Raw genomic sequence first — 19,650 nt, 5'->3', positions numbered from 1 at the left:
ATATATAGTTATTTTAAATTTTTAGAATATTTAAAATATTTCCTTTTACTGTATTTTTGTTCAAATATAGCTAGCATGAAAAATAGTCCATCTTTTGCAAAAAAAACTCAAACAAAACATCAAATACAGACATGAAAAATAGTGCATCATTTGCAAAAAACAAACAAACAAAAAAAAAACTTGGTAAATTTAATTTGTGATTGAATTATTGCCTTAAACCATAATTGTATGATCAACACATTGATATATATCACCATTTGAGCAGCTCCAATGAAGTGCAACCGAATGACAAGAAGCCTTTCTAACAATGGTGTCTTGAATATTTATTGGTATCTCCAGAGCTCTGCTGTCTATGTGTTGACTGCTCTGCCCCTCACTGCCAAAAGACTGTCAGTCCAGTCTAGTGATTACCTCAGGCCCCTGTTTATGCAGGCATAAAGGGACTTTTCTAAGGCTGAGTGGACACACGTCTTTTTTTCAAAAGCTGGCTTGTCCAGACTTCTCTTGCCAGAAATTGTCATGTGGGATCTGCTTGTTGATGTGTATGAGAACGTGATGGAAGATCCGTAAATGGAAATCTTGGCTTGGAATGGCCCTGCTCTTCTGGTTCCAGGTCACATTTTTATTTTCCTAATGAAAAATCTTGTAAGGCCTGATTTATTATCAGTGAGCAATGAAATGGACTATGTTTGTTAAGATTTGCATGATTCTCCCGATCCTCTTACAGCTCATGTGTGATTTCAACCGGTTTTTGACTTGTTTAACAAGTTTCTTTCTTTCTTTAAATACACAAGATGTCACACAATAGAGGCAATTACTTCTTTTCTGATAAATAGTCACAAGAAGCATTCTGAGAGGTTAACAAGTTGCCTGATGTACAACAGAGCAGATGTTTCCTGACAGCAGTGTTGGAATACAAACAACAGTTAGATAGAGAACGGATGTGTATTAAGCATCATCAGAACTGTATTATTTTCACTTTAAGTGAGATTTATTTGCATATTCAGCAGCAGAAATAAGCATCTGCTTTGAGGTCCATGTCTCCCCGACTGATGTTTATTCAGGAGAATGCTGAGTAGATGGCACACGCAACTTTCCCAATAAAACAGCACCAGCTGCCCTGAGGAAGCCCTTGTAAATAAAGAGCAAACACCTGGAAGAGTCAGGCGAATATTTATAGACCTTAATGAAGAGAAATGGCGGGGTCTCCAGGTGGTTGGTGCAAATTAAATGGGCACCCTGAGTTATATAAACTGACCATTTTAATGCTGAAGTAAACATAAAAAAAACACATTTGAATAAATATGATTATTTATGTAAAGAATATTTTCAAGAAAATATGAATATTCCGAAGTTCTAATTTGGAACTTGGAACACCCTCAGGCCATCCAAGATATAGATGAGTTTGTTTCTTCATCGCAACAGATGTGAAAATGTAGCATTACATCTCTTGCTCAACAATGGATCCTCTGCAGTGAATGGGTGCCGTCAGAATGAGAGTCCAAACAGCTGATAGAAACATCACAATAATCCACATGACTCCAGTCCATCAAGTAACGTCTTGTGAAGCGAAAAACTGCATGTTTGTAGATAACAATTCAGTTATTAAAGCATTTTAACTTTAAACAGTCACTTCTGGCCAATATACAAGTCCATAATGAAGCACTATGAAGCAACATTGTACATCTCAGATGCAACTCATGCAATTATTCTTTTAAATGTTAAGCTTTTGTTTATGGCAAATGGCATGTGATAAATACAGTGCACAGTTCATAATAAACATCCACTTTACACAAGTGAAATACATTATAAAGACAGACATTTACATCTTTTTAAATGGTAAAAGATCTTCTATGTCAGAAAGCAAGCAAGCAACCTTGGTGTTTTCCCTTCGTATTCAGTCTGTTTTGGTTGGAGGGGGAAGAGGTGAGTATAATTGTTGAAATGAGCTGCATTTAATAAAGTGAGAAAGCGAGTTGTTGACACTCACTCATACAAAGTTTCTAGGGGAAATAAAACCAAAAGCACTGCCTCCTATTTATAAATATTTAACAGTTAATAATGCAGCACTTACAGTATATGAAGTGGATAAGACTTTATGGTGTAATTATGAACTAAGCTTACATGCCAAATTCTCTCCAAGGTGTTATTATGTGCTGCATTCTGCACATATTCATGTGTTTTTGTGTGTGTTCTGTCCATCAAAACAAGGCGGCCTCTGACCGACTTAAAATATCTTATTTCTGTCCAAATAGATCATCTCCCAGAGAAAATTCACCAAAGCCTTGCTTAAACAGGGCAACACAGTCGGGAAATCGTCTATTATGGTGAGCACTTTCCCAAATCCCAAATTTATCTGTTTGCTTTCTCTCATGCTATACTTATGCAAACATCCAGCAGTGCACAAGACCAGCAAATGGCCTTATGCAATCATTTAACCTTTAAAAGCTTTGCACTTTATATGATAGAGGTGCTTTGTATGATCAATGCCACTATTGAACCCAGGCAAACATAGAACAACTTCTCAATGTACACAAAACCCTTCCAAAACAGTCAGATGTGGTATTGAATGTGAGCTATGAAACAAAAATTGCAGAAAATAGCCAGAGGAGCTTGTTAATGCACATTGACAGGAACGCAGCAGCAACAGTTGAACATGTAAAGCTCAGTGGATGAGAAGAGCGAGATCTATAAAACAAATGTCAGTCTTCACGGTTAGCTTCTGATTCTGTTTTCTCTTCTGCTAAAAACAATTCATCACTCTCAATCTCTCCAGATCACCGCTGAGGAGCTAACAGGAAATAACGATTATGTCGAACTCTCGTTCAGTGCGAGGAAGCTGGATGATAAGGTAGGAAGACCTCCTGTGCACATGTTTATTCAGAATATAAAATGATCTTATGTACTGTAACAACAACCATCAGTTTTTGTCTGCAATTAGTTTTGGGCCTTATGATGTTTTTTAAGGGGTCAGATTATAAACATTTATCTGAGGTCCAATACCATTCAAAAGTTTGGGGTCAGTAGGATTTTTTAAAAGAAATAAATGCTTTTATTAAGCAAGGATGCATTAAATTGACAGTAAATACATTTATAATATTACAAAAGATTTCTATTTCAAATCGATGCTGTTCTTTTGAACTTCCTATTCATCAAAAGATCCTAAAAAATGCCGGTTTCTACAAAAATTACACCAAACAACTGTTTTTATCATTGATAATAATAAGAATTTTTTTTTGAGCAGCAAATCAGCATATTAGAATGATTTCTGAAGGATTATATGACACTGAAGACTGGAGTAATGATGCTAAAAATTCAGCTTTGCCATCACAAATTTAACATTTTAACATAGAAAACAGTTATTTTACAGTTATTTTCAGTTGTAATATTTCATATTACTTTTTTAATGTATTTTTGATAAAATAAATGTAGCCTTGATTAGCATTAGAGACTTCTTAACATTGACAAATCTTACTGACCCCAACATTTTGAATGGTAGTGTATAATTAGATGTATTTTTTAGCACCAAAAACACTGTTTTATACAATTTTTCACCCTCTTTCTGATCCCTAGGATTAAACAGTCTGTTTTTTTGTGTGGCTGTGCCTTTAAAAAATAAGCATGTGAAATGTGAAAGCAGTTTTCTGTTCTCTTGCATTGGGACCTTGGTTTGCTGTTAAGTGTCAAACATAATTTAACTCTCCCATCCTTCAGTAACAGCCTCATGGCAAAGAGAGAGTGATAGAGAGAGAGTACTATTCCTGTGGGAGACACAATCAACTCTTGTCAGCAGGGTAATTACAGGGGACTAAAATTAATAAGAGGGATTAATACAAGCATAACAAATGATCCACGAGCGTCTCAGTTTCACACAGAGCGTCCCGTACTGCTGCTTGACAGGGCGTCAAAAGGTAGAACAGGAAAGCCTCCTTCAAATCACTTTTCATTTAAGAGTTATTTTCTTTTCCTAAGTTATATAAGGGGTCAGATTATAAACATTTATCTGAGGTCCAATACCATTCAAAAGTTTGGGGTCAGTAGGATTTTTTAAAAGAAATAAATGCTTTTATTAAGCAAGGATGCATTAAATTGACAGTAAATACATTTATAATATTACAAAAGATTTCTATTTCAAATCGATGCTGTTCTTTTGAACTTCCTATTCATCAAAGGATCCTAAAAAATGCCGGTTTCTACAAAAATTACACCAAACAACTGTTTTTATCATTGATAATAATAAGAATTTTTTTTTGAGCAGCAAATCAGCATATTAGAATGATTTCTGAAGGATTATATGACACTGAAGACTGGAGTAATGATGCTAAAAATTCAGCTTTGCCATCACAAATTTAACATTTTAACATAGAAAACAGTTATTTTACAGTTATTTTCAGTTGTAATATTTCATATTACTTTTTTAATGTATTTTTGATAAAATAAATGTAGCCTTGATTAGCATTAGAGACTTCTTAACATTGACAAATCTTACTGACCCCAACATTTTGAATGGTAGTGTATAATTAGATGTATTTTTTAGCACCAAAAACACTGTTTTATACAATTTTTCACCCTCTTTCTGATCCCTAGGATTAAACAGTCTGTTTTTTTGTGTGGCTGTGCCTTTAAAAAATAAGCATGTGAAATGTGAAAGCAGTTTTCTGTTCTCTTGCATTGGGACCTTGGTTTGCTGTTAAGTGTCAAATATAATTGAACTCTCCCATCCTTCAGTAACAGCCTCATGGCAAAGAGAGAGTGATAGAGAGAGAGTACTATTCCTGTGGGAGACACAATCAACTCTTGTCAGCAGCATAATTTAACTCTCCCATCCTTCAGTAACAGCCTCATGGCAAAGAGAGAGTGATAGAGAGAGTACTATTCCTGTGGGAGACACAATCAACTCTTGTCAGCAGGGTAATTACAGGGGACTAAAATTAATAAGAGGGATTAATACAAGCATAACAAATGATCCACGAGCGTCTCAGTTTCACACAGAGCGTCCCGTACTGCTGCTTGACAGGGCGTCAAAAGGTAGAACAGGAAAGCCTCCTTCAAATCACTTTTCATTTAAGAGTTATTTTCTTTTCCTAAGTTATAATCCTTTAGTGAAAATCATATCCTTGGTATCTGAGTAATTAAAACTTTGATCAGAGACCCAGGCTGTCAAGATCTTCTGATAACTTTTGATAAGTTGCTGTTTCATTCTCACGTCTTAAACTTTGGCTGAATTGACTACAAGCCTTTAGGAGAACATTACTGGAGTAGATGACATCCTTGAGCGCTATGCTGTGGGTGGTCTGTTGTGAATCTTCTGTCCATGTGGCTCTTTTTATGTGTTAAAGTTGTTTGGAAAGATCTGAAAGTCCTGAAAATGGTTTCTGGTGATTCAGTGCTGTTTTGATCATTCAGCATACCTGCCGCTGTCCTCCGAGGAAAAGTGTTTTATAAGCATAATTAGCCCACGAAAATCTGCAACTGTGGGAAACTTAAAGAAAGGCATACTAGTTTCTTATTGTCAGTGTTGCTGTTTAATATTTATACAATCTACAGTATTACAAGAGTGATAAAGGGAGATATATATGCATATTTCATGTTATGTAGGCTTACTTCTCAAGTGCTGTGAATAGTTTAAATATGTTAAATTGATAAAAAAAGTGATAGTAAAGACTTATGTCGTTAGTTGAAAAAAGTACTGCAGGCTCTAAAAAAATATTAAGTAGCACAATTTATATTTATATCAATTAATGATATATATTGATTAGGGCTGCACGATAAATCACATGCGATATTTAATGCGCATCTGTGATAGTAAAGACTTATGTCATTAGTTGAAAAAAGTATTGCAGGCTCTAAAAAAATATTAAGTAGCACAATTTATATTTATATCAATTAATGAATATAAATATAAATTTATATTCATAAGTAAATCCATTTATACTCTAAGTATATCCATTCTTAGAGATTTACTACACAGAGTCGTTGTTCACTGACAAGCTGCGCTAAACCATGTTCATATATGATCGTGGTTTAGCGCAGCTTGTCAGTGAACAACGACTCTGTGTAGTAAATCTCTAAGAATGGATATACTTAGAGTATAAATGGATTTACTTATGAATATAAATTTATATTCATAAGTAAATCCATTTATACTCTAAGTATATCCATTCTTAGAGATTTACTACACAGAGTCGTTGTTCACTGACAAGCTGCGCTAAACCATGTTCATATATGATCGTGGTTTAGCGCAGCTTGTCAGTGAACAATGGCTTTGTGTAGTAAATGCTGCTCCATGTGAAAGCACGCACGTGATGGAGATTTACCGCTGATTACTGAACCGGCTTTACTAACAAGATGTGCATTAAATATCGCATGCGATTTATCGTGCAGCCCTAATATTGATGATATTTTATGTAAGGAAAAATTTAATTTATTAGAAAAATCTAATAGCTACATGCTGCTTTTGACCAATCCGTATTCATGAGAGGTGTGTAATAATGTGTTTTAAATAGCAGTTTATATTTAGCAAAGGCAACATTACTGAATCTTTTTGGAGCTCCTTGGTGGTCAAAGAAAAGAAGAGATTTAGACAAAAAGAGTCTCTGTGTCTCTGAAAAATAATAAAATAATTTTAAATAGACTAGGAGCGCATTTGATTGCATTTATCAAGTAATTTTAGTGACTTGATTATCTTGGCCTATATTGTATGGTGCTATTAGTGTAATATCTATCCCCCTCCGTATTTGGTCTTATCAGGTGAGAAGACCCCTAAGCAGACAGATAGGAGCAGAGTGGGATGGGGCAGCCGACAGTGGGAGCAGGAAGCTGCTTGAAAAATAGTTACCAGCAAGGACACAATTAATTTTCAATTTGTTTTAGCTAAAAAACAATGTTTCATGTAATGGCGATGATGCTGGGCTACATGAATGCATATTAGATGCATCATGTATATTATGGAATGTACAAACTCTCCAGAATCACTTTGTTTGAGATGTTCAGCTGATCTCTGTGCTTGTTATTCCCTCAGGATTTTTTTAGCAAGTCAGATCCATTCTTAGAGATCTACAGGGTAAACGATGACAATACTCAGCAACTAGTGCACAGAACAGAGGTAAGACAACCATTTCTTTCTAAGATTTCTCTGTGATAGTGCTTAAGCGACACTGAATTGCTCTCTTCCCCTCTGCATACAGACGGTCATGAATAACCTCAACCCCATGTGGAAGACCTTCAAGACGTCCCTTAACTCACTCTGTAGTGGAGACCATGAAAGAATACTGAAGGTAAAATATGATGTCACTTGCTTTTGCAGATGAAAGTGTATCTGACTTACACTAACAAATAAATACATGGATCAATTTTAATTTAGTTTTACATTTACATTAGCATTTGCAATTCATGTTGCTGGCAGGCGGCAGCTTATAAGAAGCTTAGAAGTACATGCATTGCGCTTGTAATTTGATGTAGGTGCTCTTGGGTAAAAATTGTTTACTTATTACCCGTCAATAATTCTACTAAAATTTGACTGAAAGGCCCTTCAGCACTTTGGGAAAAGATGTTTTATTATTGAATTAATGCAGATGTTAATTTCAATGTTCAGATTTCCAGTGCATTTTGATGCAGTTAGTGTCTGAGTGAGATACTGTTGCATAAGTCTACTTTTGGATAGATAGATAGATAGATTTTTTGCGTACAAGTATTTCTGTCCATGACCAAATAATGGATTTATTTTTATATTATTATTTAAGCTGTTCTCAATCTAGCCTTGACCATTTTACTGGTTTAACTTGGTGAAGTTGCATTTATACGCTGACAGGTGGTCAGTGCTGATTTTCATACTGTTTAGAAATTCAATGAGTGTTGCTGGACCACCATGTGTGTGGAGATCGGATCTGGCAGGAGCTCTGATCAGTCACATGGCCTGGTTACACTGGCTCAGGTCTATTAGGCTTGGTGAGCATGTGTTTCAGGAAGGATTCACTAGGAAGTACCATGTATTCCACTTAAATATGTGCATTTCCTAATTCACCTCCCTCTTTCCTCTTTCTGGCCTTCTCTCATTTAATTTAATGACACAACTGATGGAATGACGTTGAAATGCTGTTTTGTGATGTCTGTAAAGCAGTGTGTTGCACTTTAAACATCTGGCAAGCACACAAAAAGCATCACATCAGAGTTCGTAATCCTGCACCTGCTAGATCTCTAAGTGTCCATTAAGTCATTCTGCACTTCTGTAATTTGGATATTGCATTTCAGGACCACTATGCTGTTTACAAACTGGATAATTGCATTTTTTATTGTAAAAAAAATTCACACAAAATGACCACATCCTCCTTAATAATCGATATCCGCCTCTGGTTAATTGTAACTCTGCTAAAATGCACAGCTACAGCTGGATGACACCTCGTTCTCTTGTGAAGTCCCGAATGCTTTGGGTTTATATCTCAATACTGCAGGCATCGGTACCAGATTTTTTAAAACATCGCTTCCAGGCTTGATATCATTCCTCATTAATATGACTGAAATTGTTGTTTTCTGAGTCTATTGTCTACTGGAACACTTATTTTTGGCCTTCAATGGGAAGCGATTATGCACCATCTCACACATTCTAATGAAGCTATTATATTTTCCAGGACTTCTCGATCGCCCACTCCAACCAGTACTGATGGAAAGCTAATGGTTTGTTTTTATGCTTTTGAAACAATGACAGGTCCAGTGGGAATGCATAAACCCCAAATATAAAGTCAAGAAGAAGAATTACAAGAACTCTGGGATTGTCATTCTGAATCAGTGCAAGGTAATATTTTTTCATCATAAAATGTTTCTCTCTAGAGGACCTTGTCTCCTCCCCGTAGGCCTTGTATTTCAAAAAGAGACAGTGTCATGCTGTCAGCAGAGGCTTTGATGGTTACGGTAGATAGAGGTGGGAACTTCACACAGCTAGAAGTCATTCCATCAGGCTAAAATGTGAGATCCCAGCTCTGCAATGGCCACTGAATTTGATCATACACTCTTAAAAATAAAGGTGCTTCAAACGGTTCTTCGAGTGATGCCATAGAAGAACCATTTTTGGTTCCACAAAGAACCATTCAGTCAAAGGTTCTTTAAAGAACCATCTCTTTCTTACCTTTTTATAATCTGAAGAACCTTCTTTCACCACAAAGAACCTTTTGTGAAACAGAAAGGTTCTTCAGATGTTAAAGGTTCTTTATGGAACCATTTAGACAAAAAGGTTCTTCTATGGCATCGTGAAGCACCTTTATTTTTAAGAGTGTAATTGACATAAATTAGAAGTGATGAGAAGGAGATAGCAACATGAAAGTGCGTATTCGTGATAACCTGCCCTTTTGTATCCACAGATAATTAAGATGCATTCCTTTCTGGACTACATCATGGGTGGTTGCCAAATACAGTTTACAGTAAGTCCAGGCAGATACAACTCATGCTTTCTCATTTTTTAAGTCAATGGAGTTCATTTATCTGTGTTTATATCTATAAAACTAATCATCCATTATCATTTGTTTTCTCTGACATTAGCATAGCCGCCAGTTTTGCTTAATGAATTATGTTATTATTAGTCAGAACACTCATGATTTATTATTCATTACCATGTACATACTAATGGGAACAGGAAAACAAAATTATCATTCTAAATGTTTATTTTTTTGCATAATTTATAAAGTAATAATTGTCTCACCTGCTTACAGCACTGTTCATTTCGCATGACACTTTTGTGTGCACCGTAGTGTTTCATTGCTTTTATTTTCTGTCACAATAAATTCTTCCTGAATTGTTGTTATGTACAGTCTCCTGAAAGGTTTTTAGAATTAGTTTCAATTCAGTTGACCTCGTGTTTGTTTTATGAATTTATATAACATGCCGTTTTAATGAGTGTTGATTTTTCTCTAGAAAGCAAACTGGTAGACCTGCGATTTTTACAAACCTTTTCTGCTTAAACAGAAAATGGTATTGCTAAGGGAGAGGGATCTTACTTTCAGGGATTGCTATAAAATCCATTAGGGTTATTAATGACTAATTTGATTAAAAATGCATACATATGTAGTTAAACTTAGTGAATGAATAAAACATAAGTTTCAGCAAACTTATGGGTTGGTAATAGAAACTATTTCAAGATGTTGGGTATAAACTTCCCCCTAATTTGGAGTGTTACATTGTCCAAAATTTGTATTTTAGTTGTTGTCTTCTTAAAAGGATTTGAGAACCACTACTTACGTTTTGTGATCATGAGAAAAAAAAGTCAGTCATGTATGTCCATACTATTGACTTTTAGTGCATGACTTTATATATTGGGAATATTGTGTTAAGAAGTCTGTCATAACTATACAAGCCAGGTATATTTGATCTAAATACATAGTCCCACGCCTACTTAAACGCATGCATTTTACAGCTCTATACAATCTGTTTACTCTCTGTCAATGCCGGCAGGAGACAGCACTCTGTAGAGATTCTCCACATGGTGTATACATTTTGAGTAATTAGCATCAAAGCACGACTTTGATTGCTGCTTGTCTTTTCAGGTAGCGATTGATTTTACAGCCTCTAATGGGGATCCTAGAAACAGTTGTTCGTTACACTACATCCACCCCTACCAGCCTAACGAGTATCTGAAAGCTTTAGTCGCAGTGGGGGAGATTTGCCAAGACTATGACAGGTGAGCAGGCTGAACAGCCAATCAAATCCCAACTTCAGCTCTCTCGGTACTCGACTTTCTTTCATACACCAGTTGTTTAGGTTCACACATATGCGAGTCAGTTCTCTTTCTCAGAATGTGCAGTGTTTTGACAGTATAGTGAGTAAAGTAGAGTCCCAACATTGGGATTTTATTTTTTATGTAATGTGTAGGCTGTCTAAATAATAAAATCATAAAAATGTGATGTGAATGAAACAAGGGATCAAGGTTTGGCTGGTTAGCATGGTTCTAAAACCTTGTAGATGTGGATGCATCATTCACCATTGATGGCCATTCAAAAGTAGCCATGTATTCTGACCAAAGAACATTTTTTACAAGAAAAAAATATTAATATTTAATTTGATAGTGGATGTTTTACCCACAGTGAAATTATTATAATAATTTTTTTAAACAGAAAACCCTGGAGCACAGAGAGCAATATGCAGGTCATACATTGCTTTATACATGATGTTATGGTGCCTTGGAAGCCGGTTTGAGACTAGTTTGCTTAGGAGGTACCGTAATACAAAAACACCGTCTGTTAAGTCAGTGACTGATTTGCTGCCGTGGCACACAGCTAATATGAAGAAATGTGATGTCCTGAACTTCAGAGACTAAACAGGGAAAATAGTTCTTGTGACATAACCAAGATGCATCACAGAAAACTTAATTTACAGTGCTTTCCACTTCAAACAGTAAATTGAGAGGGGTTAATTGGAATTTATGAATAAATAAATAAAACGTTGTTTTAGTTTGATCCCAATTTACATAGCTGCTCTATTTTGCTGTAAAAACATAAAACAGACTAGGCCTGTTTTAATTAAAGATATGTTAAAGGTGGGAGTTACAATTGGACAGACAGTCTGTTATTTTTAAATCTTATTTTATTAGACCTATGGCCTCTGCATTTCAACATTTGGTGATTCTTTAGAAACCCGAAGCAGTTTTTGGATAACATGCTTAATCCTAGCGTTTTTGACCACTGTAGCTGAGCTGTTATTTCAGCACTCTGAAAAGTCATTCAAAAGCTAATTTCCAGCACCGTGTCGAGCTCCGGCATCACTCCAGAACGAGATGAATGCATATCCATCAGGACGTTTGGTTGGGATGAAATCTGAAATCACAGTGCTTACTGATTTGGCAGGCACTAACAATAACAATTATGCAAATCTGTGTCCATTACAAATGAGCAGTGATGAGGGCCATTGAGACAGGAAAGCATGATGGGAAATTTGGTAAGTAATCCCCAAGATCCTCAATGCATGCCAGCTCTAATCTCCTGTCCATTTTCGTTTCCGTGCAGTGACAAAATGTTCCCAGCATTTGGCTTTGGTGCTCGGATACCTCCGGACTTCAAGGTAACTTCTTTAGCATTTTATAGTGATGGGGGTGCAATGGGAATTTTTCATTAATGGGATGAAGAGTGAAAGATGCTTCTAATTAGGCTACCGATGGAGTGAACTGATATCAGCAGGTTCATTTCCCTCTGACAGATAGTGTGCCTTTGTGCTGAGCTGAGAGTGTTTTGTATTCATCTTAGGCTTAAGCCCTCACTCCAGACTTATTGTTAAAATCTCTTAAAAATCTTAAAACATTAGTATTGAAAATTGTGTGTTTATTTACAATGTGAAGAGAAAGGCCTTGAATCCCCCTGAAGGGGGTATTGACCAGCGATATTGTCCAGCTGAATGTATATTATCCTGCTTATTTCAAGACTACTGACTTCATATAAATAAATAAATTAATGTACATTAAATATTGATTTAAGTTTGATTTATTTATCATGTGAGAAGATAGAGATAGCAAAGTGGTAGCTGAGATATGAAACTAGCACAGCTATATAAGAAATCAGAAATTTAGCAGTCAGTATATAAATATATTTGACTAACTGACCAATTATAATCAACACAGCACGATTGCAAGACTGAACAATAATTCAGTGCACAGGAGTCATTTTAGACACAATATTGCCATTTGATGTCTATTTTTTTTTTCACCAACCGAAATAGTTCCAAGCGAGGTCAACACTTGGATAAACACTTGGGTCTCCAAGCAATGCACTGTGGGAATGAATGAACAAATCATTCTTTTGAACCGGTTCTGTTCAGTAAACAGATTGAACCAGTTCATCCAATCAGACTGAATCGTTTGAAACTGTTCACATCTGGAATCAGCAGTCAGTCGATGAATGAAGTGCTCTCTCAAATGTGTTCAATATTCAGACTAAATGGAGTAATGTGGTCATAAAACCATAATGTCTGTTTTTTTTGCAATGAATCGATTGGATAAACAGTTCTTGCAATGGTTCTGGAGTCAACATTACACTGCACTGATCACAGCAGTTCTTAAGTCAACAGTACCAATCAAAATCGAATGTAAGACTGATGACAATAAACATAATATATACTCTTTATATGGCTTTAATAATGTGTTTGATTGAAGCTGGGATGTCAGAATTATGTGATGACGTAAAAAGAACTGGAGAACCTTTTTTTTAACTGTTTCACTGAAAGTAACAGTCTAAAAGAATCACTTTGCAGAAATGTATTTGGACTTCCCATCACATGGATATTCTCACCCGAATGACTCAGCATTTAAATGAATCGGTTGAGTGAATAATTCAGTGACTTATAAAGGCAGTCATGTGTTTAGCTCCTGAATGAAACTGTGTTTTTGAATTATTTGAGTGATTAATGACTCGCTTATAAAGCTGTGATTTGTCATCACCTACTGGTGTAACCTGCAGAAATGTCACTGAAAAATCCTAACCAGACAGTGAAAAGTCCCTGCTGTTGGACTATATCAAAACACTTGGAAAGCTGCTCAGCCAATCAAATTCAGAGAACTAACAACTGCATAATATATGGTATGAATTATTTTCAAAGAGTATTTTATTGATGCCACAGATAGCCTAAGAAGGTTATGTTTCTTTTTTCTTTCTTTTCCCCTCAGGTTTCACATGACTTTGCAGTAAACTTCAACGAGGACAACCCAGAATGTGCAGGTATGATAGAGCATTTATCCCAATATTTGATCTATTCCAGATCTTAATTGATCTCCTTAATGCAGATGCATTAACTACCCCGTGTAACCTTTGCCCACTGGGACTGAACTACTTAAAGCCTCAACATAACACTGGCAATGTCAAACAGCCCTTCAGTATAGTGTTGTCCCCGCAAATAAAGGAGATCAATATATGCATAGATGAATTACAGAGCTACGCTATTGACAAAGGTGGACACATTAATGTTTAATGCTGCTATAAAATATATGGCCTAAGGGGAATGTCTGAAGGAGGGAGGCCTGGTTGATGTCACACCCTCCCCATCCCCAATAATAAGTCTCTCTTGACCAAGACAGCAGGAAAAGATGACTGTCAGCACAAAAACAGATGTTTTAAGGCTAGGTGAAATCATAGTGGTGCCTTGCATTAGACCAGAACTTCTTGTACAGAGTTTAATTTTGTAGGATACAGGTTTACATATTTTATCGCAATTTGTTACCACTCTGTTTTATATTTAACCGCCCTGTACTGCAAAAGCAAAGTTGTTTTTAGACCATAATCTCTTGGTAGGCTTGCATCATCACAACCTGTTTAAAGTTTGAAACTCGTGTCTCCTAAAAGGGGGGCTGCTATCAGAGAGTAAAGATGAAAATATAAGAACAATGAATACTTGAAATACAGAAACAGATGGGAAAGTAAAGTAATATAAATGATAATTCTGTCATTGTGAGAAAGCCTCTGTCAAGTCATCTATCCATTCAAATGTAACCCAACTCTCTTTGGGATGGTGTTGCCTTGGAAGTCAAGTCAGAAGTTGCAAATGATTGGATTTTGTATATAATTTGCTCTCAGTTTGTGTTTGGTACTTAGCTTTCCCATCATCCCTGTCTTCAGCCATGAGCAGGATAAATTGATCATCGCTCTAGTGTATAGGTGTCACTTGATTTCCCTTGCTATTTCTGTTCCACCTCTATCAGCGCCGACACACCAGGGTGGTGCCCAAATGGGCACAGTCCACTCAGCTTTTGATCAAGCAGCCAGGCCTGTCTCTTCCAGGAATAGCAAGCGGCTCGCAGCCCACCAGGACACATGCCAGCCAATCTACCCCAAGCAGACAGCACACCTTTCCACCCTGGTATAGTCTGGAAAATCCAGCATGACAGTATTGCGGTTCCAACACACCTGGACGAGACACACAGTGCGCCTAAATAGTGTGAACGATATTGGTGTGCAGTTATCAGTAATTTTTACTTTCTAAATATTGACAACCCGTTGTAGACAAATCATGGTGAGGTGTCTAGTGAGCACAGTTGTTTGCTTTCCGTGAAAGAAACCAATTTGCAGTCTTCTCACTCTTCCGAAGTCACTCCTTTTAAAAGTTTTGCTCAACTGCAAAACTCAACCTTTGAGTAGTGGGGTGTAATCATCTTGCTACAATCAAGAAGTCAAGGTTTGATTGGTTAGCACTATCCTGCTGGTGTTGTGACAAACCATTCTGCTGCCATAGTAAATTTTGCCCGTCATGGCCTTTCAAAAGTAGTGAATTCTGGCAAAAACGTTTTCTAAGAAACGTGTGTGTGTGTGTGTGTGTGTATATATATATATATATATATATATATGTATATATATAAATGCATCTCCACTCGCATTGAAAAACTTTGGGTCAGTACATCTTATGCTTATCAAGGCTTCATTTATTTGATCAAAATAGAGCAAAAAACAATAATATTGTGAAATACATTTACAAATTAAAATAATGTTTTCTGTTGTAATATATTTTAAAATGTAATTTATTTCTACGATGGCAAATGATCCCAGTCTTAGTGTCACATGATCCTTCAGAAATAATTCTAATATGCTGACTTGCTGCTCAAGAAACATTTCTTATTCTCATGACAGTTAAAACAGTTGTGCTGCTTAATATTTTGTGGAAACTGTAATACATTTTGTTCAGGAATCTTTGATGAATAAAAAGTTCAAAAGAACAGCATTTATTTGAAAAAGAAATGTTTATTTATATAGAATATATATACAGGTGCATCTCAATAAATTAGAATGTCGTGGAAAAGTTCATTTATTTCAGTAATTCAACTCAAATTGTGAAACTCGTGTATTAAATAAATTCAATGCACACAGACTGAAGTAGTTTAAGTCTTTGGTTCTTTTAATTGTGATGATTTTGGCTCACATTTAACAAAAACCCACCAATTCACTATCTCAACAAATGAGAATATGGTGACATGCCAATCAGCTAATCAACACAAAACACCTGCAAAGGTTTCCTGAGCCTTCAAAATGGCCTCTCAGTTTGGTTCACTAGGCTACACAATAATGGGGAAGACTGCTGATCTGACAGTTGTCCACAAGACAATCATTGACACTCATTTTGTCAATTTTGTTAGTTTTATTTTTTAAATATTTGTTTAGCTTTAAATTTTATTTCAGTTAGACGCGCTTTTTGCAGCTAATTCAAACTAACTGAAAACGTACGTCAAAGTTTTCAGTTAGTTGCAGCTTTTCTCATTTTGATTTAGGTTTTTAAGTCTTAGCTAATATTTACATTTTATTTTATTTCAGCTTTATTTCAATTAGTTAAATTGATTTGTAATAGTTTTAGTTAACAATAACAACACTGATACTGACATTTGATGAAATTAAAACTATTTTAATGTCAAATTAATTTTCCATATCTAATCATTTTGACAGCAAAATATTTGTGCCTCTTATGCTTTATAAAAAGAAAAGTAATTGGACGCTGAAGTCAACAAAAGGTCCAGTGTGGTGGTGATGTCCTTCAGAATGGTTTGAATTATAATTTATGGCCAGAAACAAGGTTGAAATCAGGGGCACAACATATGTTTATCATGTCTATTTAGTTGTAAGTTTCAGAGCCTCATAGATCTTTTTATAACCCACGTTTGAGCTCCCTTTAAAAAGTTAAAATGATACATGCAGCTGAACTGTAGATCATGACCTTTAATCAATGCATGGCTATGCAGTGGTTTTCATTCTGCATCTTTATAATGTCTGAAGTACCTCTAAGGAGAATCTCTCCTGGTTAATTACTCGCTCCTTCCTCCGCGCTCCCCGTCTCACATTTCCCACCCGGACTCGGAGCAATCTAATAACCTTTAGCTTGACTGCTCCATTAATTACCACATCTACTGCTGGTCCCTGGTGGAAAACAAACCACAGAATGCAGAGTGGGTTAACTAGAGTGTGACTGTTAATAGAAGGTTGTGTTTTTAATAAGGAGCCGAGAGGTTGTCTGAGGAAGGTTCTTGATTCTGATTCTGAGGTATTTTTTTTCTGAAAGAAATTAATACTTTTATTAAGCAAAGATTAAATTGATCAAACATGACAGTAAAAACATTTATACTGTTATATAAAAATTATACTTAAAATAAATGCTGTTCTTTTGAACATTCTATTCATCGAAGAATCTGGAAAAAAATTCGCATTTCCTCAAAAATATTAAGCAGCACAACTGTTTTCAACATTGATAAGAAATGTTTCTTGAGCACCAAATCAGCATATTAGATCATGTGGGATCATGTGACACTGAAGACTGGAGTAATGATGCTGAAAATTCAGCTTTACATCACATGAATAAATTACACTTGGAAAATATATGAAAATAGAAAACACTCATTTTAAACTGAAAAAATAATCAGTTTTTATAAACAAGGTCAAGACCTCTAAGATGGAACAGGCTTAAATGCTAATTTTAAGGGGCAGAGACAGATTTTTAATGCATTTAAAACTAGCTATCAGATTAATTTTGTTCGATAAAGTTGATCTAATATATATAACATATGAAAACATGATATTTGAACATTTAAAGGGGTCATATGATGCTATTTTAAAGATCATTATTTTGTGTATTTGGTGTAACAGAATATGTTGACATGCTTTAATGTTCAAAAAACAATTATTTTTCAAATACTGTACATTATTGTCGGTCCTCTATGTCCCGCCTCTCTCAAACACGTCGTTTTCAACAAAACCCCCTCCTTTGACAAGCGCAGTCTGCTCTGATTGGCCAGCTGACCCAGTGCATAGTGATTGGCCGAACACCACAAGCATGCGTCGGATTACCATAATCGCAGCTTCAGCTTTCAAAGTAAATATCAAGACAGTTAATAATGTCGTTAGTTTTACCATCAGTTCAAGCCTGAAAGGGCAACAGAGTCACGTGACAGACACAGTGCGGATGCAGTACACAAGCCGCAGTTAAGACAGCTGACGTGCTATGATTTCTGACAGGCAGTTCACTCTACTGTGACTCTACTCTGACTCTACTGTGATGTGACCCTTTTCCACTCACACACACACACACACACTTTTGCTTTTGCACTGAAACACAGCGTCTCCCTGACATGGCTGCATCAACACTACTGCATTCCTGAAACCACGCAGCCTTTCTTTGCGTGCACATTTGGGTGGCATTATGCTAATATTTCCACATATTGACGTAGACGTGGGGGCGTGTTAGAACGAGGCATTTAGGTAGGCGTGGCTGACTCTTAACTTTTATAAAGAATATCTCTTTGGATTTGAGACTTTAGTCTTTGCAACTTTACAGATCTTCTTTATGCACCAAGAGCTTGTAACACTCCAAAGAGAAAGGAAAAATTGAAATCGCTTCATATGACCCCTTTAACAATTTTTTATTAAGTGTATTTAATTTAGTCAGTGATTTACATACTATTATTTTATTTTATTAATATTTTAAATGAGCTTTTATTTGTATATTTCTTAATTTTATTTTTAGTTTTATAGCTTATTTTTGTATTTTTATTACGTTTTTGTGATTTAAAAAAAAAATTCTATTTGTTTTATTTTTTTATTTCAGCTTTACTCATTGTATTTTTAGTATCTAAACTTATATCAATATTAAACTGTTTATACAAGTCAACATGTAGAACGCATAATGAATAAATCAATACATTTGGCATGGCATGCCTCTAAATGTGACAGAGTGTCCATATCAGCCCAAGTGACGGTTTATTGGATCCTCTTGGGAAATGTGCCAAGACTTGATTCTTTCTAGACAAGTACTTTATTGATAGCCCCTGACAAACAAGACCATCTCAGCTGTGTCTCCTTATCTGAGAATCTCCTCTCCTCCATCTAATTGGCCAGCGGGGGTTGGAGGGGTTTGATGTGGCTATCCTCTGATTTCCTCTCAGCTCCTCGAGGCAACTTTGAGTCACATGAGTCACTTTTGCTCAAGTTTTAGGATGCTTTTCATCACCGTGCGTGTTGGTTTCTGCAAGTACAGTATCTTCACACATCATTAGCGCAGGAATGGCAAACTGGACCAGATGGCGAAATGGATAAATGGCCCTGCAAATGTTTGATTCACTGTTTGTTTCTGTCCTTCTACTACTTCTCAGGCCTCTCCTGCTGCTTTGGCAAAAACTGTCTTAGCTGAAGTCCCAAACCAGGTGGTGGACTATTACAACAGCAAGGGGATCAAGCCCAAGTGCCCCAGCGAGTATGAGTCTTCCAGGACGTTTGGCCACTGAAGCGCGGAGCTATTGCTCATTACAAAAACTAGCACGTTTCTGTGAATTTGAAACCTAATCTGTTCTACTTTGTTTTGTTTGCATGCGTAGCCTGTGAGGCTTGCGTAGGTGTTGCAATGCTACCGTTCCTATTATGTACATGTATACATGTACAGACTTACAACTATGAAGAAAGCAAAAACTCAAAAAGTCCTACTGATGTAAGCATGATGACTGGGATTATTTGAAGAATAGTTGGATTATCTGTTGTTTTCTTTTATATAAAGGTTTATTGAGATTTTGCTAAATTTCGTAACGTTCTTACATTGTAAAGCTTTTTGGATCTTAGAGAATGAATAGCTATTTGAATTCGATTATCTGTGGACATTCAGGCTTTCTTTTTCTGTTCTTTTTTTTCTCGCAGATGCAGGGCCAGATGCATGATTGTATTT

General features: G+C 36.0%; 1 protein-coding gene across 1 annotated transcript in view; it reads left to right on the top strand.

Moving 5' to 3' along the window:
• LOC107592564 (copine-4-like) overlaps positions 1-13,770 on the top strand; it is a 15,462-nt gene extending 1,692 nt beyond the window's left edge. Inside the window, exons 2-10 of the mRNA XM_016282100.1 lie at positions 2,256-2,327; positions 2,777-2,851; positions 7,022-7,105; positions 7,188-7,277; positions 8,705-8,791; positions 9,354-9,413; positions 10,533-10,666; positions 11,988-12,042; positions 13,637-13,770. Coding sequence (XP_016137586.1) covers positions 2,256-2,327; positions 2,777-2,851; positions 7,022-7,105; positions 7,188-7,277; positions 8,705-8,791; positions 9,354-9,413; positions 10,533-10,666; positions 11,988-12,042; positions 13,637-13,735 — 756 coding nt within the window. The 3' untranslated portion in view covers positions 13,736-13,770. The remainder of the gene's footprint in view (positions 1-2,255; positions 2,328-2,776; positions 2,852-7,021; positions 7,106-7,187; positions 7,278-8,704; positions 8,792-9,353; positions 9,414-10,532; positions 10,667-11,987; positions 12,043-13,636) is intronic.
• Positions 13,771-19,650: the final 5,880 nt, after the last annotated feature.

This window comes from Sinocyclocheilus grahami, unplaced genomic scaffold (genome assembly GCF_001515645.1).
Source record: "Sinocyclocheilus grahami isolate Dianchi unplaced genomic scaffold, SAMN03320097.WGS_v1.1 scaffold9.1, whole genome shotgun sequence".
NCBI lineage: Eukaryota > Metazoa > Chordata > Actinopteri > Cypriniformes > Cyprinidae > Sinocyclocheilus > Sinocyclocheilus grahami.
Note: the sequence above shows the minus strand (reverse complement) of the source record. Positions and strands in the feature narration are given on the sequence as shown.